Below are 21,627 nucleotides of genomic sequence, written 5' to 3'. Positions count from 1 at the left end.
CAAAGAAAGTCCTCTATTTAGACGCAGGCATCGCAAAATATTTTTTTTCTTATAAAACGTAAAACATTTTTGGCATAAACTGTTTTTTCTACTGTTTTTTGTAGTCGGTTCGATGAGCTGAAGTTATGCGGAATTTTCTTACACATGGATGGGGCTCATTTTCTCTGCAACTACTTTGTAAATACTGGTTGTACTTAGATTATAGCATTTCTCTGTACAAGTACTTTTGTATGGTGAAACAGACAACAATGATAATTGCTCCAGAGAAATTTAAAGTAAACAATGGGCATTTTATCAATGTTTTTCTGAGCTAGCACATTTTTAGAATGAGAAAATTTTATGCATTTTGTCCGCTGGACATGGGCGTGAAAAGGATGCTGGCATTACCTTATTTTTTGTAGTATGTGGATTTCCAAAATTCAGAGAAGGTGAGGTCCGCCCACATCTGTTTTACCACCCACATGTTACAAAATAAGGAACTGTTGTCGCTTAAGCAATGGCATCTTAAAATAGGATATACAGATATAACCATGAGTTTTAACACTTTCAAAGCGGCTTGCTTGCAGCGTAGTGGTTAAGGTACATGACTGGGAGCCACAATGTCAGTGGTTCGAATCCCGGTTGAGCCACAATAAAAAAAAAAAAGATCCGCACAGCCGTTGGGCCCTTGAGCAAGGCCCTTAACCCCACATTGCTCCCCGGGCGCTGCACTGTGGCTGCCCACTGCTCCTAGGTAACTAGGGTGGGTCAAATGCAGAGGACAAATTAACCCACAGGGTTCAATAAAGTATATCTCTTATCTTATAAAATTGCACCCTGAAAAAAATGAATGAAAAAAAAAAACACTCACTGGATACTTAAGGGGTTAATGTGGTTAATTTGTCATTTGTCATTTGTTTGATGCACTGTGGAAAAAATCTAGACAGCACCATGAACTCTGTTTGGAGAGTGTTACATCTAAAATGGATGAATAATTTTTCAATAAGAAGTAAACTAATCTTCGGAAGACGCCTTCATAAAACCAAATGGTCATAAACAATTGCACATACACAAATTACAAAGGAAATGAGACACTTGGCTCTGCTGAAATATTTCCACTAAATTGAAGTTGATGAGTTGACCTTTGACAGTGGAGTGGGTGTCTGCTCATTGTAGGAAAGTTTAATGGGTAGGATTATGAGTAGAAGGAAAAACACAATGCTTTGTTAAAACATTTCAGGTTATTACTGCATTGTAGGCAGGTGGGTGTCATTACACCAATGTCACAGCTAAATAATAACAAAGATGACATTCTGTTCTTTAAATAAAAAATCCCTTCATTACTCAAATAATCTAGGTAAGGGATGCATCTTCAAAATCATTTATTGTACAGTACAACACAGAAATATTTGTATTACCCCTATATCAATGCTTTGCCCCCAAAAGGCCTACTCATATTCATCATACATTAACAGATGTGCAATTAGACCTTGAAAATATTAATTACTCTCCTTAAATTTCAATTCTTTCCTGAACAAAACCTATTCGTGCGCACAATTAAATTTTAATGAGTCCTCATTACTCCTTTCCATAAATGTTAATTTCATAAATTCTGGCTAAATGCATTATTTTGGGGGAAGTCGGCTCAGGTTAGGAGAGAGGTGGTTGGGCCCTCTTCTCTCCTGGACTTTCCCAACACATCAATGCAGAATGTCAGCGGAATGTTATTGTGTAAACATGAACCAATCAAACTGGTAAAAAAACAAAAAGCTCTGCCTCAGTGACCCACATCTTTTACAGAGCCAGGATCCAGATCACAGGAACAAAGCTCAATTCACAGGGAAATCAGGGGACCCAAAGCAGGGCCAGCCGGACAGTCCTCTCAAACTCAATTAGCAGACAAGGGAGGAGCATTCTGGGATTTGGGGTCACATAAGAGTCATTCCCAGCGGAGCCAAAATGCTTCTTTAGCACCCCAAATGTTCATCAATCATACAACCGCCACTGCAAAAACAACTTGCATGCTTTCTGTAATTCTAACGGACTTCATGCTTTTTGGGATTGTGGAGGAGCCATTCCTTTCCTTTTTTATTTTTATTTTTATTATTATTATTATTATTATTATTATTATTATTATTATTTGCTTCTCCCAAAGAAATTCATTATACTTTATTTCAACCATAATAAATACTAATTGGATTTATTTCAGTGGAGATCCAACACACTCCCAAAAAAACGAAAACATTTTGCTGAGCAAAGCTCAACACGTAACCTGTTCTCGATTCTTTAGCTTCTTTCCCTCTACTCCTTAACACACCTACTCACAGCCACTGAGGACTGATTCTGACAGTCTTTTCATTCAGAACCAGATGTTTGCACCGTTTGCTAATGCTACAAATCTTACTTTGCACTTTAAATAAAAAAGAGGGGTGGGGGGGGGAGACGCTAAGAAGATTACGTAAGCATGGTGTCCTCCGCTTTCATCATGCTACGCATGCACTTAACATTTAATTCAACGAAAGAAAAGCCACAGAAACAACAGCAGATCTTTTGTTGTATTAGTCTTGGAAACCGTTTTCTGATACCAGTTCAGTTCACATTCAACAGCTGGTCATACAGTCTGCTCAATAGCAATATTTCCATACGGTAGAACCCGCTCTTACCTCCAGAAATGAAAGGCGTGCAGCGGGCTACATGGACTGCAAGGGCTTGTGGGAGTTGGACTCAAGCTTCTCGGTGTGAGGCTGCAAGTTAAATTGAATTTCATAAACAGCGGCTCTCCAGCATGACTGTTACAATGACCAGTACAACGGCTGACAGGAAAGAGCTTTGACAGAGGATAAGCCCCCAATAGCACAGCACTCACACACTCTCAGCTACTCATATGCACTGGGATAATATCTCACATTAAATAACACAATGAAAAATGATATTCACACGCTCTTAATGTTGGGGGGGGGGTTTCAAACGGGGGTGATTCTGAGAGATGGTGCTTGTTGAGGCAATGATCTTTATAGTTCCCCAGGGTTTCAAGCATTACCCCTGGCCTGCCGAGCTAATCTTGCAGGAGGGGACACAATGAGGGCAGAGCAGAGCTTACAAATGATCTCCACAGAAGGAGTTTGAGGATCAATAGCAGGACCCCCTCTCTGTCGTGCGCGCAGACGCTTTGCAAAGCTTGCACAATTTACAAATTGCACTCGAAATAAGATTTCAAGGCTTATGCAAGGGGATAAGAAACCGAATTGTACCGCACTAGCTTCCAAAACAAAAAAAGCTCATTCAAATTAGAAGCTCCCAAGAGAATAGGACGTGTTTGTTTTATGTTAATAATAAGCTTTTAAAGCAATGGCCACTCTGCAGAGAATGTGAAAAACGCCTTGTACACAAATTACATGTAAGGCGCACATTAATTGGCAACAATTTGCGGAACTGCCGACAATAATTCACAGAATGACCCTAAACGTCCTCTACGGCAGCCTGCAGCATCTGAATCCCATAATTGCATTTGAGTGCGTGTTGCGTTGGTAGCGAGCTCACGTGTTGTAAACATGCTTGGTGATGGCACGATAATGCGAGCCCAGCTCAAATAAGCATGCGAGGTTGTGACTCCTTGGCAGAGCCATCGCTGATGCAGCGTCCGCACGAAGCACGAATGTAAACATGCGCCATCGTGGCCAGTGGAGAGCCCACGGCTTCCGCGCAGGATTTTAGCACGAGCCGCACCGATATTTACTGCAAAAAGGGAATAGCACATTTAAATGTGGACAATGGAAAATTGTCTGGCTTCTCCCTCAGACATTTCATCCATTGTGGTAACCTAGTTCACGCTATTCACCGACAACAGAAGGCCTTTTGTGAAGGCACTTCAGAGACCGTCAGCTCATTGATCGCAGCTAGCTAAACGAATCAGTTTAACACTACACTGTCAAGACGATTATGCAGTGTGTCTGCGCGTCACTGCAAGAAAACAGACTGGTCAGTGTCGTGCAGCTGCGGCAGTCCCCCGGCTTAGGGATGGAAGAGGCACGCACACACATGCACACACAAACAAACACACGCACGCACACACACACACATACACACGCACACACACACACATACGCACACACACACACAAACGGGCTTAAGATGGTGCTAGCTAACTAGCAAGCTAGCTGCAGTGTATGTTAAATAGCACTTCCTGCAGATGCTGCTGCTGCCGATATTCTAACACCGTCAGCGGTAATGCTGTGAACAGACGCAAAGGAAAACCAAAACAAAGGCGCAGGAAACGAATAAGGACTTCTCGGAGAGCTGACATTATCAATATGAAAGAGAGGAGAGGAAAAAATAAAAAATACTCACTCCAATGTCAGCCCAGGAATTCTCAGTCTCTCCCGCTGTGCTTTCATGGCTGCACTGCACTGGCTCGCTCTATTGTGAACATGATATATTCATACCGCCAGCATCCCCATTGCACTGACAAAGAGCCAAAACGAACTACTATAAAGGAATGGACTAACAGTCTCTCAGGGGGGAGGGGTGAGGGGGGCAGATTTTGGTCCTTCCACTTCCAGCCCGTGTTGTCAGAGAAGACTGTCAGCTGCCTGTGGAGGGCAGGGAGGCTGCAAACTCCCCCCTCCCTCCCCCACACCTCTCACCATCGCCCCCTCCCTCTCCCCTCGCCCCTCTCCTCTCTCCTCTCCTCTCCCCCCCTCCCCTCTCTGCTGATGGTGATTCGGTCCATCAACACAGCCTAGCTCGGAGCAGCACACTGGAAAGCCTTCTTGGTAAATGCTCATCTGAGAAATGCATAGGTCTGCCACGTACGACGGGATACCCCCTGGTCACAGTGTGCGTGCCAGTGCCCAGCATCCGCGAGGGCGGTCAGCAGAAAGCGGATTCTGGATCCTGCAGCTCACCTCGTCTCTCACTGACCATCTCAGACACGATGCCCATCTCTGCACCACTGCTGCAGCGCAGAGCCTTCCTCCAAAGAAATACCCTCACCCTCACCATTTCCAAAGGCAATTTCATGATCTAGTGCGCTTTCAGAAACACCTTTGGAAACGGGATTATATGCAGTATATGAATAACAAAGACAAATGAATATTTTTCTTGACTTAGCGCTGTTTTTCCACAATTTTAAATTTGCAATCAAACAATTCACATGGGGTTAAGATTCTCAGCTTTAATTTCAGGCCATTTTGGTCTTGTGGACAGAGGAAACATGCAAGACCTTCTTAGGAATTACTTAGCCAACTGTAACCTGGCCATCTTGTTTTTGCAGCCATCTATTGCTAGAGTTATGCGGCCAGTCTTCACTGGCATGTCGAAGTCTTTGCAATTACTGAGCTGAAAAGTGCTCTCTTGTCTTAATGATGTTCTAAACAGTTGATTTTGTCACTGATATTTTTTATTACTCTTATCTCTTATTTCATGGGCACAACCCTGGTCCTCATATTGACAAACACCAATAACAGACTCCAAAGGTAATCAAAAGGGTAAAAGCAAGAATAGATACTGAAAGCTCTATCATACCTGCACTAAGGAAGCTATTGAAGACTAATCAGTAATACCAGTGAATTAAATTGTCCCAAACATATGCCCTGAAATGGTAGGACTAAGTAAACATGCTGTCATTTCTACATGGTGAAACCAAAATGTATAATAATACCCTTTAATATGTTAAATATAACATACATTTTTAGACCACTGTTCAGATAATAACTTGATTGAGGTTGTCTGGGATTACCAGTCAAAGTCTGCAGAAGAACTGTGGCAAGTTCTTCAATATGTTTAGAACAGGCAATTATAAAACTACAGTGTACTAAAGAGAATTTTAAAGGTGAAGGGTGGTCACAACAACAATTGATTTGATTTGAAGGATTTACTGCTCTTTAAATAAATTCTCAGATTTATAAACTTTGTATTTAATTCTTTTTGAAAGCATGTACCCAAGACTTTGGCACAGTACTGTATTTATTCGTCCCAAGAGCTCATGGTACACACACAAATGATGTAAGACATGTTTTATACCAGTTTGTGTTTTGCAGCATCAACAATAGGGAATTTTTAAACAAACTCAGATCATGGGCAAACAGGAAAATGGTACAGAAATGATAATGATCAAAACACAGCAATATCCGAAGGATGAATGTTACCACTAATGACACCAACAATGACAGCAATTGGAGCGAAGTTAAAGCAAAGCATACAGGGTTGAGATGAATATGAACTTTAAACGGCTGCAGTGTTGATTCTTGTGCAGCTGTCAAAGGTTGTCTTCGTTCTAATGCAGTAATTTCCCTGAGTCATTCTCAGCTACAGCAGAACCATTCTGTGCCAAAACAGGATAATTCAACAAGGCAAGAACAACCGAATCTTCTCAGGTTCACCCAGCATTTCTGATCCCTAGCCCATGAAGCTAGGTACATCTGACCCCTAGCCCATGGAGCTAGGTATGTCTGACCCCTAGTCCCATGAAGCTAGGTACGTCTGACCCCTAGCCCATGAGGCTAGGTACGTCTGACCCCAAGCACATGAGGCTAGGTACGTCTGACCCCAAGCACATGAGGCTAGGTACGTCTGACCCCAAGCACATGAGGCTAGGTACGTCTGATCACTAGCCCATGAGGCTAGGTACGTCTGACCCCAAGCACATGAGGCTAGGTACGTCTGATCACTAGCCCATGAAGCTAGGTACACGTTTTATATTCTTCATCTCAGAGAAAATAAAGCGGCTGAGAGCAGTGTGTGGCATTTCAAGCACCGTAAGATGCGCTCAATAAGGGCACATCGGGCACTGCTCCACCTGACCTGTCAGTGGGAAAACCCCATCTAAATCAACCATTTAGCAGACAGAAAATAGTGTACAAAAATATATATTTTGAGTCAGTTTTCTTCCTTTTTTCCTCATATCTCATATCATATCTGTCAATTTTGGCTGGATACGCCTCTTGCTCAAATAAAAAAAAACAATATACAATATATAACATGGGAAATCCGAAAATCCAATTTTTATAAAATGGCCACATTTAAAGTTAGTAAAGTCTGAACGTGCCAACATCTCTGCACAACAAGATATGCAGTCAGCACTTGAGCCGTTCTGTGATACGAGCACATAAACAGCAACTCCTAAGCTTTCGTTCGATCCTTAAATCATCATAAGAGTACATTCCAAAAGTCCCTTATTCCTCATTCTGTTCATGCTGCTTTGATGATGCCTAGGTGAAGCAGTCTTCAGAAGGGGATACTATTGTTATTTTTATCACTTTGCTTCAACCTTTTACTGAGACTATTCAAAAAGAAAAACGGTCCACAAAATGTAAATCATAGTAGGATACGTGCAGTCTCTACTGATCTGCCGCCAGAGAGGACAGCAGACCAGCTACAACAGTGACACCAAAAACAAAATAACTTAACACAAGAAACTGCATACAAAAGACACTAAACATTAGCCACTGGCTGGCTCACCCTGCTAAGACACTGTTGTAGAGCAAGGACAGGACCCATGGGCTGGTTTTGGATTTAGACCATGCCAGGGCCAGTGTCAATAGTGGACTGCAGCCCTGCAAACTCCAGTCTTATCCAGAGATGGATCTAATGCAGGTGGGATTGCAATGTCTCGTAACTCACAATGGACCCCGGAGCAGTGAGCACAAGATGACAAAAATGTAAGGGGGGGGGGGGGGCATAAAACTCTTACCAAGACATAAAAGGTATTTCTTAAGGTCAAGGACTTGAAGGGGAAGGCAGCTGAGTTAACTACTTCCTGGAGAGAGATTTTAATATTTAACATAATTATTATAATTGTGTGTGGTTACTGCTAGCAGGCTAATTAGCTAAAACCTTTATAGAAACCATTCTCTGCTTAAAAATGGAAAACATGATATTGGTCAATGCTTTTTCCTAAGTGAACGTCTTGGAAATAAATGTTTCTTTCTGAATGAGGTTTAGAAACCATATAATGAATGAATCAATGTCAAACAAAGAGGAAGATGGTGACAGCTTTGTGTTTAAAAAGGTAGAAACCGTTTCGTTTAAAAAAAAAAAAGGGATCCTAGAGACAATTTTAAATAGCACAGTTACAGTACAGCATGTATGAAAATAAATCAGTGCAGTCGCCCAGTAACAGTAACTGAAGAGGAAAAAAGCCCAGTTTAGCCAGCAACTCTGACAGAACTAGGCAAACTTCAAAGAATAACTGTTTTCATTGGCCCGACCCCTTTCACATTGTCCTGTATCAAAACACCTGGTCACAAAACACAAACACAAAACAAAGTTTAATCAGTTACTTTTGATGCCAGGGCATGGCAAAACTACAAAAAAGTGTAAATTACTGTAGGTTGGCTCTATAAACTATGTGTTTGTATGTGTGTGTGTGTGTGTGTGTGTGTGTGAGAGAGTGTCACCTCAAAGAGTTCACCAGGTTGAAAGTAGCCAATTATAACAGTGTTTTATCCTGATGAAAGAGATCCCTGTACACAACATTTGTGTGAACTACTTTTTGATTGTGAGAGTCCCCAACCTATTAATAGCGGAGTGACATGATCTGTAGTTGGCTTGTCTACAGTTACAGTGTACGTAATATTTTTAGGTCTTCGGAATTCCCCATGTTCAACACTGACTACACATATCTATTTGTGTTGCAGCCTGCCAATGTCAAGCTGGATATAAACACCAAATGTATGTAACCTATACAAAATGACGACACCTTGCAACATTGGGCTTCCTGCAAAGTACTATAGTTAATTTGTAACTTATTCCTGTTAGTGTCAACAACACAAGCATGAACTAAATAAGCCCAAACATGCTCTATAACAAACAAACCTGGCATCTCTGACAAAGTCTGACTGCTGCAATTCCATATCGCTTCACATAGTCACTTTACACATGGATTCCAGAATTGACTTTAAGTGGAGGAAAGGTAGTGATTCTGGGCTATAGTAATTGCTGCAGACGGCAGAAGCTTTGCTAGTGCTTTGACACTTGGATAATCACTAACAGATATGCAGGCTCTGTTTGGATGACACACTAATATCCTGCACCCTGGGTTTTCATATTTTATTTGGCAAAAAATAATATTCTCAATGCTTTTTTATACCATCAATTATGTTTATATTCCCAAAATTAAGCTGCTTATGAGCCAAGGAGCAGCTGGCCTTTTATAAGGACAAAAACATGTGGACAGGATTCAAAAGTCCTGCCCTATATTACACATCTCACCCCCTCCAAAAATATTATCAAAGTAAAACCATGCATGTGAAACACTGCCTAAACTTGACATTTTCAAAAAAAGCTTTTGTTATTTCCAACAAATAATTTGGTCACATCGCAAAGTATATCTTTTTAAAGCCAGTTTTGCCTGGATATACAAATAATATCTGAATTCATATATACAAACATACAAATTCAGACACAAAATTTAAAAGGTCACATCACTGACCTACATATATGAATTACGATCCCCAAAGTCCCCTTGCACACAGCGCGACGTCATGCGCTTCTGCTGTGCGCTCGATGGGATAAGCTCTCCGATGCCGGGGGCAGAGTGTTGCAATCGAATTAGTGCATGAGTCACCTGTGAGCACCGACTGGCAATGCAGCCCGGGGAAAGGCACTAACAGAATTAAGAGAAGGTGGTGTAGGCGCCTTTAGGCGCGTTTCTCCAGCCGGTCTGAAGACGAGACTCTTCACAGATGTGCTACAGTCAGACCGTTGGGGCAACGGCTCCACTGTCTAACCGCATGGACACATTCACTTGTTCCGACGGGTTCACACCAAAGTTACTCAACGTACGCGGACAGTCATCAAAAATCAACCCTAAACAGACCCACATTAATCACATCATCCCAGTTTGTCATATTGAACAGGTCATAAATCATAGACACAAAGGTCTGAGACCAACAAGATTAATTTACATACAATCTCATCCACAATTATTCTCTCTAGCTTGGGGATACACATTCATAAAATAGAGATCTATCAAATACAATAAAGAATATTAAAAAGGCTAGAAGACCAGGCACCCACATAAAATAAGGGACCACAATAGTCCTACACCTACTGCATATAAAACTATTAATCAGCTTGCCCTCTAGTCGACACTTTGTCACATTCTATTTTGCTTTTATTGCCCCCTCCTAAAAATAGGTCCTGTTGGCCTATATTCCAGGCATATCGTTCAGTACATTGTATGGAGTTCTAAAGATCAAAGCCTGCGCAACATTCACTGGATAAGCAAGCATTCCTACAGAGTATCAAAACACAACCATTCCACACCTTTTCATTCACCGGTGAGTGGCTTGTTTAGGCACCCTGCAAACTGAAACTACAGCACAGACACTCGCACACTCCAGGACAGCAAGCAAACCACATTTAACCGCCTCCCAACCTGCTTTAACGGATGAATGAAAGCGAAAAATGAACCAGACCCCAGTTAATTCCTTCCTCTTTTGGGCTACTGAGAATTAACTTTGTTTTTCTGAAGCGAAAGGTCATGGGAACAGCATCCTACAGGTCCTACAAGGAGACCGAAAATGCTTTCGCCTCCACCCACTTTACAGAACAAAAACACACAACATACGTATCAAACATAGCATTGGTAGAATTGGTAAAGATAATTTAATTCAATTAATAACAAATTATTTGAATTAAAAATGATCATAACATGATGATAATGATTTTTTTTAAATCTTCTGATAATCCATGAATATCACAAACTGAAAATAATGCGATATTAAAAGACTAAAAATGTGTAGTTTGCCAGTGTGTTTTAACTTAGTTAAATTATCAAATTATCATTGTCAGTTATATTACTGTACCATGCTATTTCAGTAACACAACTTTGGTGGTACATTTATATGGTTAATGGTTAACAAGCTTATTATTGTAAACTAAAACAAACTACACATGACTATAAGAGCCAAATTTAAATAGAAAAACAAATATGCCTGTCCAAGAAACTAAGTCTAAATTCAAACCAGAACCTCTGCCTCCAAAACAAAATGTAAAGATGATAAAAAAGCAAGTGGCTTTTTCCTGCCTGCTGGGCTTTTAGGTATTCCAGTCCACTAGATGGTGACATGCTGTAGAACAAGTTTAAACAAAACTGTAGTCAAACACGGCTAGCTATCATTACTAGCAAGCCTAGCGATCATGGATGGCCCATACACTGGAGCCTGGAGTCAGGCAGAGACAGAACTCGGTCTGGATCACTTTGAATACAATATTGACAATATTGAAACTCTATGTTTGAGTATTTTGAGTGCCTGATTTTAACTTTAAAAAGTGGCTTGTTTAGGTACATAGTCTTTGTTGTGTGGTTACACAACATTACTTGATTGCATAGAAGCTTTCAACCTTGCCTTTTGTGCAGGAAATATTCATTTTATGTAATCATACCTGTGTTTAAATGAAGTTGCTCTTCATTATAATCTGCAAAACCCAACAGAAATGCAAAAAAAATGTTTTTCATTTGAGTAAATAAACATCAGTAAATGCCAGTGAGTTTGCTGCTGATATTTCCACTCTTTCTGAGAAGGTAAAGGTGCCCAATTTGAACAGCACTTTAACTGAAACAAGCAGAACATTCTCCCTCTGAATAAAAAAAGAAAACAAAGCCAAATAATGTAAAAATAGGCATTACTCTCCAAAACATGAAATAAACAGAAACTGACAGGGAACTTGAAACTAAACTGAAATGAAAAAGCACAGGGAAAAGAAACTAATGGAAATACATTGTTATAATAATCAGGTGTGCAGGAGCTTTGTTCGTTTGCAGTCATCCTGATGAAAAATGTTCTTTTTTCAGGTGTATGCTGAAACTTCATTATTTAACCAAATGGGAGCCTATTGCAAACTCTAACATACGTAGGACCTATTTTGATGTTTTGTAAACTGGCCTGTAGGTATGGAGTCAGGAACAGCCAACCTATGGCAGCACTGCAACAGATCAAAGGCTGCTTAAATGTACAGATAATTAACAGAATTGTTCACAAAGAATTTCAATTAGAATTTCTGGAGCGAACACTGCATTGACAAAACACTTGAATTTGAAAATGATCAGTAAGAACAAAGCACCTAGTAGTGTGTTCCCTTGAATAGCCATTACTTCAATGATGACTTTCCTTGCAGGTCATCTTTTAGTTTTCCACAGCAAAGGGAAGCACCACATATAAGAGTGTACCGATAGTAAACAACACCATAACTGCTGCTTATAATATGGTCACACAGAGTGAGTAGTAGGGCAGGGATACTGAAACCATAGCAACAGAACATTAAATGTGTTGCTGGGTTCCTAGGTAAAGAAACTGGCTGTGAATCCTAAGCTCCAGCAACAGGAATGACATGAGTCACAAGGTCAGTCCATTTAAATATATAATATAAAAATATAAACTTAAACAAAAAAGTGATATCCATCCATAACTCGACTATTTTTAACACGCACACTCACATACGCGTGCGCACACACACGCATAACTAATACACAAATACACATACACACACAATTCTTCATGACACCCGTACCTCACATTAATGAAGTAACTATGCCGTAACTATAAAAATAAAACCTTGATGACTCTCAGGACTAAGACACTGCAGCTGGGTGAAAGCTGCCCAGTGGCCAGCATCAGGGATTTCAGGTCCTGCCTGTCCCACACACTATGGAAGATTCAAGAGCACGGAGACGCTGAGGCCGGTCTTGACCAGAGTACACGTACAGAATACTATACACTGGTTTGGCATTACAGAGCCAATCCGGAATCACACATATTTTTAGTGGCAGGAGTAATTCAAACGAGTCACACTGTGGCTTTTGGACATCTGTTTTACAGATATTTAGAATAAAGGTGAGGATAAAGGAAAAGCTGAAATTTTAAAACATAAAAAAAGCTTTGAAAATCACCACAAATCACAGTGCCGGGTAAGAAATACAGTAGCTGGTGATAATTATATTTGTTTTCATTATTAATTGTGCTATACTAATTACATCTTTGTCTTATAACCTAAACATAAAGGAAGTAATTCTGACTCACTGGGAGGACCCACAGGCACTGTGCAGGTAAACACAACATGTCCATCCCAATTGAAATTAAAATGCAAATTTATTGAAGAAAAACAGTGACAGACAATTGAGATTCAGCCAGTTGGCTTCAACTACTGAGTGTAAAGATTCAGTAATGACTCAGTTGTCTCTTCTGTAAGCTGCACTTGTTCTTATGGAGGTGCTAAACCATGTCCTATTCTCAGAGATCTCATGCAGCTGAACATGTCATTCTATATGTATTGGTATTATTCTCCAAGTATGTATGTGCCTGTTTGTATTGCAATAAGAAAATGAAACACTTAAAATGAAATGACTGGAAGATGAATGCTGCCTTCCCTTCTACACAAACACCACGGACTGAGGGGTTTCTAACAGAATCAAGGCATCAGCCAGGGCAATATGTTACCGCGCCATCTCCATGGGAACAGGAGGATCAGAGAGCCCCCCCCCCCGCCCCCCGCCACGGGCACACTTCAAAGTCCAGGCCATTCGAGGACGGAGCTGGAGCGCTTCCCTGGGGGCTGACCTGTCCGTCAGAGCAGCCAGGAGCCCCGGTGGAGACGGGAGATGGGAGGGAGGCGGGGGTGCCACGGCCAAGGCCCCAAACGCACATGCGCTCTTAAACACTCGACTTGTCACTCTCCAGACAGAGGTGTGAGACGGGAACCGGGGCTGCTAATCGTCAGCGCACACTGGCTTCGCGTCACCGTCCGGGTGAGTAAGTGCGCCGGCTGAATGGCCGATCTTTCAGGAGGAGGTGGCCGGTGTAATGGAGAGCTGATCTTCTCCACCTCGGCTGTCACCGACGCATAAAACATCCCAAAGGCCAGATGCGCGATTCTGTCTGACGGACTGATGAGAAACATCTGAGCCACGGCCTGGCTGGCGGCTGCAGCCTGAGGAGGATGTAGGGATTCTCGTCCCGCCAATTTTCACCCGTTAAACTCTGTAAGCTTTCTGCCCAGGTGAGCGGCTTTCAAATAAGCCAGCTACCACTGACCAGCAAACACGACAACATGGGGTAATTCTCCATGAGTTAAACCACCCATTCACACTCCCAAACGACCGAGACAAGCTCCCGGACCTGTTTGACATTTGCAGGTTTATGGCAAACAATGGCCATAATCATCATTTTTTTTAAACCTCCTGTAGCTAAATCCACCATTTTATGGGAATAATTGTGTGGAACCCTGTCAGTTGTGGTGTTGCAGTGCGTGATGGTGCGGGAGTAAACGGGCTGTACAGCCACATCCACGCTGCGTCGAGCCACGAGGAGTTATTCACATTTTATTCTCTCTCACAGCAGTGAAAAACAGGGGGGGACACCAGTCCTTCTGCGACCAAACAAATAAACGTTTGTTTTTATGCTTTTGATTTGCTTCTCTCATTAAGCACAATATTATATATACCGCAAAATACCACAGCTTTTAAGAATGTATATTGCAAAGAAAGCAAAAGTGTGAGGTCAATAAAAGTACAATAAAATCTGATGCTCGAAGGCTACTGGTTACCAGGCATGTAAAAAAAATGACAGATCCCATCATGGAGACCCCAGCTTACCGATGCCTTCCCACATATCACTTTACTGACCACTTATGGAAGCCACAATAACAAGCATGTACTTTACAGAAGCACAGACTAACTGCTACTGGATCACTCACAACTGCTGCGATGACCTACTTTCCACCACTCTCATTGTTCACCGGAGGGCAGTGAACATTCAATCAAAACACAAGGTGCCCCATCACATACACAGTTGTACATCCAGACATGGCCCAGAGAGAAAGTGACAGACTCCCCTCACCTACAGGGGGCCAACGTTAAAAAGCCCCATCTCGTCAGCATGTGGCATAAACAATGAGCCACAAAGGTAACTTGATGGACATCTGGTCGTGCCAGAGCAGAGGATGAACCAGGAGGTCTACTCCTGCAGAGGGAGGACGTTTCAACCAGACAAGATCTGACTGCACCTCCAGTATTTAGATGAAATACTTGGCCCGGCATCACTTACAACAAGCAACAGACCAAGTGAGACGCTTTAATCACCACACAGTGCACTAATAACCCATATAAAGACCTCCGCTGTGAGAGAGCAGAGTTTATGCCACTTAAACAGAGAGATCTTCCCGTATCTGGACATAGAGTGGTTAAAGGAATTTCTTTCATTAATCCACTTTATTGTTGTTAACAGCAGTCATATCAAAGTAAGTGCTCCTTTCACTGGAAGAGCACTGCCGGAGCCAGGCTAATAAACACTAACAACAGCACAAATCAAACGGCTCGGTCATAAAAATCATACCCTGCAGTCACGTCTGAACAGTCGAGCACTTCTCCAGGCTTCACGGTGTGCATGCATGGAGGCCATAGTGTTCATTTGGCCCCAAACATAAAATCCTCCTTTATGGCTAATCAATAGCTGTTTTACATTCATATAGCAATGACCTTGCATACAAGAGCACTTCAGACTTGCATGACATAGTTCTAATTCTCCAATTAAAAATAATGCACCTGCCAAATGTTATAGACCAGGACATTCTAAGTAATACTGGGTTTGAACCAATCTGTAATTATTGGCATGAGAGATTTGGGCAGCTCCTACAGTACATAAACCCATTGGCAAAAAATGAAAAAGAATCTATTCAAATAGATTTCAGCTCCCTGCTGACACAAGTGCGTTATCCACAATAGGGGGGTGAATGTGTATAAAACAGCTTTTACTTACAAACTCCCTCGTCTGGGTAGGCTCAGTTCCTTCTGTAAAGACAAAAAGGAGAATCTTAAATCAAAAAAATAAAAACAAGCAAATATGGAGACTCCAGATGAGGTCAGGTGTTCGTGAGGCTTCAGAAATGCCCTGCAGACCTCTATGGAAAATAAGTACAATGGAGGAGCCTGCCCATGGGTTCATGAAGACTCACTCACCAATGTGCAAAAAATAAATAAATAAGCAAACACAGATTACAAAATAAAACACAGCTTTAGCCATAGGTGTGACACAGAGGCTGAAGGCACAGGGGTTCAGTTTGTTTGTGTTACTGTTGTTTTATAAAGGCACCATTGAGGTCAGGTTTATAGAAGGCAAAATCTGTCCCTAGTCAATACTTTCCAGTCAGACCAGCCCAATCACACTTTATTAACCTCTGACTGCACCCCTCCTCTCTGCCCGGCCCCTCCCCTGGTCCCCAGTGCAGTTAACCCTCCACCTCTCCTCCCAGAGCCAGTGCATGAAGAGTGACCTAGATTCCCCCGTCCCCTCCGACACGGACGCTGAGACACCCAGTTAATAATTCTGTTATTTCCTTTGCCCAATTTAGCACACCACAGGCTAACACGGGCCTGCAATGTCAAGGAACATAATGTGCCTGTTAAGTGTCTCTGTGACACGACTCGGCCAGCCTGCCAGCCGCGTGAATGGCTCGCCCTCGTCCTGACTGCGGAGCTACTCCACCCTGGCTCCCCGGTGGTGGCACGACCTCCCAATCCGCATAAGAACTGCTCACTCGCTGTCCATTTTCCAGCGCATCTCATCATGCTGTACCTTAACTCCTTTGTAAGAGGCCCCTAAACTATGGTCACTTGTTTTTCAGCTGTCTATCTTTAGCCCCTTGGATTTTATGCCATAGTCTAGAACGTTTGAATTTGTATTTGTTTCAGCACGGTCGTTCCTGAGGTTGTGGTTGTCTTGGTATGGTAGTTCCAGACTTGGCCCCTGCGTACTGGACATACTGTCTGTGACCTGCTCTATCAAAATCAGTCACATTGACCCCAAAATGTATTTTACTACTTGAAAGAGGATGTAAGCTTTTTAACAATACAAAAGACATTGACATGGATAAGACATTCAAGATAAAGGGAGTTGTGTCACGTTTCATTTTGAGTACCACCGAGAAAAACGCTTCAAAGTTGTCACAAAATGGTAGTTACATGAGGCTGAGAGACTACAGATACTGGGCTGACAAAACTCTGGGGCTATACCATGTCATTTTATGTATAAAACATTTACAACTCAATTTTTACTCTGAATATTTTCTCTAAACATTAAGACATATAGACCACGAAAGAGAAATACATCAACATGTAGCCACAAACGCAGCAGATGTTGTTGACTGGTGAGCAGTGACAAGCTGGCTAGCCTAAAAACAATGCACAACTCCGGTGTTACTTCCACTTCGGCAGCTTGGGTTTAAAGGCTTAAAACCTATATTTCTACTTTGAATTTGGCATTAAGACATGCAGATCGTGAAAGCCAAGATGTCGTTCTACAAAAAGAAGATGAAAGCCTAAAACAGCCAAAAATGTAATTTTTTACAAAAACATCAATTTAGCCAGCACAAAACATGACTGTTCGAGCAGGTCATATGCTCATGGCCAACCAGTAATATATCAACTGTAAGTTATCTGACGTGCTGGGTTTTTTGTTGTATGACCTTGAGCTACACTGTTTGGTACGTCGCTTAGGATAAAAGCATCCGCAGAAGAAAATGTAATCTAATGAATAGTGTGTGCACAGCCTTACAAGTAAAGACTCCCATTTTCTTCTTAGGTCTCCTCCAGAGGACCTTTAAAAAATGTAAACTGCAAAAAGTGCATTTACCACCGTGTGAAATATTCTATCAGGGCCAAAGTTGCACCCACTAACAAATACACAACATAAACATTCACTAGCTACTACACTGCACCCAGAAACAAAATGAATATGAGGTTATGACTGGGCTTGCATGGCAGTAGGTTATGGATATTGATTGGTGGCAGACTCCCATATAGACACAGGCCTTTACTGCCCAGCTCCACACTGAGTCCAGTACAAAGCAATCAGTCAGACTCATAATGTTTATTGAACAATAAACAGATGATTCTTATACCATTTAGAAATTTTCATAGAGCCAATTTCCTACGTAATTGGAAGGCAGATACGAGTGCTCCTTGAGGAATAATAAAGCCAGGACCAAATGCGAAATATAAACTGCCGTATTGTCAAACACAAGCAGCAAGCCTATACGACATTATATGACTATCATACTTCAGCCAAGTACTGATATAACGACAAAAATGCATACTACTGGAAATCAGAAGTCATTATTTGATCTGTTACAAGCATCATATCTCTAGTTGACTATGCACTGCTTTCTGTAATTCACAATTTTAAAATGCACAGTACCTAGAACGGTATGCAAGGAAATGTAATACGTATATACATTGGCAATATAATTTCCGAGGAAAATACGCCTAATCTTTAAAAGATTGCTCATGAACAAAACGGGGAGGGAATGGAAATTACAGCAGCACCATTACTAGGCACGCAATATCTCTGTATGACCACTAGAGGGAGACAATTGCACTTTTAAAAACAGAATGTTGTGTAACATGCCTGGTGCAGCACAAATCGGGTATGAAGTACATTTGAGTGATTAGGACTATACAGACATTGGTTAAATGAATGGGGGGAAATATAAACTTTTATAGCTTAATTTCAAACATAAATCATGATATAAATGCAAGCATGTCTCGGTTAAAACTCAAATTATACATCAAATAGTCCAGTAATACAAGAGGCTACAGAGAGCAATTGTTGCAATTCTTAATCAAAAGCAAAATATTTAAATATAGCTTCATATCCTTATTCATTGGAGTATGCATGTGTAAATGTTCCAGAAAATAAAAAACTGTCAATTTACTGAAATACACAGACATCACCAGAACAGACTGGGACCACTCCCCACAGTCATTTGTAAAGGCTTAATGTCTGACCCCCCCTGCTGGTTTTAATTGGAACAGGGGCACCATTTCATTACAAATGGGAAGCACAGTTCACACTGCTAATTACATGGGCAGGTTGATTTACACTAATGCAGATCCTGCCAAGCCAGCCTCCCTGGATGCAAGACTAAGCCATCAAGATCCTGCAGCAAACACATTAGCGGATCCCATATTAGGTAGTTCAGGAACTTATTCAAATCTGGTCATACATGAATTTTGAAATGATCGCTGATGATAACTAAATGGGCTCTGAACTGGTTTGCTATAATTGAAACACTCATGATAAATCTATATCATCAAGAAGCACAATGCAATTTCACAGTTCCTGGTCATTATTAAACCATCTTCTTGTACTCAATGCTCGATTAGGTCAACAAAGCCATATCACCCCTTCATAAAATGGCCCACTCGGAAGCTCACGGTTTTTCACTGTTAAAACAAAAGCTCAGAAAAGCAAACAAAAAAGTAATACTGGACTGCTGGAAAATAGACCTATTGGGGGAAAGAAAAGACTCAAGATGTGTTATTACTTCTAGGTATCAAACTTCTAGGTTATACATTTCTTGCGAGTGCATAGCTCCATTAGAAATGGTATCACAGAGCACCCGCCCTGATGTCACGGTGTTTTATTCTGTCATTTGATGGGGGAGCTCTTCAGAGACAGCAGCACAATATCTGTGAAAGTGAGAATAAAAATCTCTCCCCACAGAGGAGCGGCGCCGATGTGATCTGAGCTGATCTGAGATCAGCCACAAAACGGCATGCCCATGACAACACACTCCCTCTGGGCCCCCCAAACTGAGAATCTGAGTCTCTGAGTCTCTGAAAATAATACCGGAGCGCAAATAACCCATTTACATAAGACAGGAGCGGAATAGCATCTCTACCGCAGAACATTTTCAGAATAATTAAAGGTAAACATTGGGATATTATGCGATTACACATTCCCCCTACTATAACAGCACAATGACAGCACATGAAACATCTGCATTAGGGGGAAGACACATTACCCAGCGTGTGTGGAGCGACTGGCTTTGCACTCCTGGTGCTTTAATTAAGCCATGAAGAGCGGAAGGCTTAATGAGTGCAGAGAGTTATGAGGACTCCGGCCTCTCTCTCCCCATGGTGCTGAGGGTCATGCTGAATGACCTGCGGGGGTGTGTGGGGGTGTGTGAGGGTGTGCTGGGGTGGGAGTGGTGGGGTAACAGGGGTGGGGGTGTGCTGGGGTGGCATCAGCGGTGCGCCAGACGGACCAGGGTCACGCAGATCTTCATCTGGCTCTCGTCTGAATGACGGAGGAGGATGAGGTACCTCCATTCACACAGAAACGCTCGCCAAGTCCCCCCGCCTCATACAGAAGGCGTACCCTTGAACAGGTTCTGGGAGGACGAGGGAATGTGCCAATGAGAGCTTGCAGGGTTTCCGACCCTTAAACACAAAACAGCCATTTCCTCATTCTTTCAATCCGCCATTTACTATCGCAGGTCTGTCTGCCGTGTTCCTCGCCAGTGTTGACCTTGCACTGACACTCAAATACAGGTAATTAGTTTTTAAAAAGGAGAATGGTTAAAAAGGTACATTTGTGCTTTAGCAAGACTGGAAGTGCGCAGTCTTCCCACGCTACAGTGTAACAGGCACAGTGGTCTTTCCAGAGTGTATTTTATTACCATTATTATTGGTTTCAGTCTCAGCCTGTACCCATAAATGTCCCCAGTGTGCCCATTAAACATTGTGTTAGCTCAAAGGCAGAAGGCACAGCACACCGCGGAGAGATTAGCACACTGGGGGCCGAGCCCACAGGTGTGAGCTGAGCACAGCGTACCTGCAGTCTCTGCTTAAGGAGAACATGAGAGGGGACCGTTTCTCTGAGGCTACTAAGGAAGAAAAAGCCTGAAGAGAACGTGAGTTCATTCTGCATTTCTTCCGGTCACAACAAAGACAGGAAGAGGATGTCCACTGCATCTGGGCATGAGACTTACTGTCTCAGCATACTGATTATAGACTGCCATTTTGTCATCTGATACCTATTCCTGAAAAAGTCATGAAAATGGATTTTAAGTGTACAAAAAAGAAATTAACATAATATGGGCGAGACAAGTATCCATTCATTTTTATTCATTCAGTCATTAAGAATATTCCACTGAAATCTGATACATTTGCAGGCATTGCCTTGCAGCCAAGTAATTTTATAGTAAAGTGGATATTCTTTAGCATATCTTTTTTTAATCCACAGAAGAATGGCAGGGATTTAGAATGCTTTCCCGTGCTATATTACACATTCCATTATAAGGCACCAGTTACATGAGTCTAATAGATCCAATTTTTCCTCTGATTTACCTTCACAAAAAAAAAAAAACCTTTTATATTTACTCATACGCACAAAAGACCGCTAGCTATAGTGAGGAATTGTCAAACCTCAGCAGGATTCATTACTGCGATAATTACAAAGAGATTAGGAGCAGCCTCTCGCGTGCGACGCTAGCAGGTATTGACACGAGTCTTCAAAAACAACCGGAGGCTGTGAAGAAATGCACTCGAAACGCACACTGAAGTTACAGTACATCTAAATGATAAAACTTTAAAAGTGCAGCTCTATTCTCCTCCTCCCTCTTGCCTTTCTACTGATCTGCCAGGAAACGTGAAGAGATTTAGGAGGTGCTGCTGGAAGACTGCTTTCACATTCAGGGCTGTGCTCCTCTCTATTGGAGTCCCTCCAGATGGGAGTCCACTGACTGTAGTGAATTGTTTCCTTTTCCCACCATTGCTGGCCACTCCGTGCCTTCATCCTGCAGCCTTCCAGTAAGTCGATGTCTTTGGATTAGCACTACCAGGAACTCCTCAAGTGCAAGCTAGAATAT

At 41.9% G+C, this 21,627-nt stretch overlaps 1 protein-coding gene across 5 annotated transcripts in view; it reads right to left on the bottom strand.

Moving 5' to 3' along the window:
* Positions 1–21,627, bottom strand: part of mast4 (microtubule associated serine/threonine kinase family member 4) — a 144,611-nt gene that overhangs the window by 56,742 nt on the left and 66,242 nt on the right. For 3 of the 5 annotated variants that reach the window (XM_061261933.1, XM_061261935.1, XM_061261934.1), the window contains exons 4-5: positions 15,735–15,766; positions 2,643–2,723 (exon numbers count right to left, since the gene is read on the bottom strand). In XM_061261933.1, coding sequence (XP_061117917.1) covers positions 2,643–2,723; positions 15,735–15,766 — 113 coding nt within the window. The remainder of the gene's footprint in view (positions 1–2,642; positions 2,724–15,734; positions 15,767–21,627) is intronic. The other 2 variants (XM_061261936.1, XM_061261939.1) reach the window with 1 other exon arrangement.

This window comes from Conger conger, chromosome 12 (assembly GCF_963514075.1).
Source record: "Conger conger chromosome 12, fConCon1.1, whole genome shotgun sequence".
In the NCBI taxonomy this organism is placed as follows: Eukaryota; Metazoa; Chordata; class Actinopteri; order Anguilliformes; family Congridae; genus Conger; species Conger conger.
The sequence above is the reverse complement of the archived record's forward strand: the minus strand, read 5'-3'. Positions and strand labels throughout refer to the sequence as shown.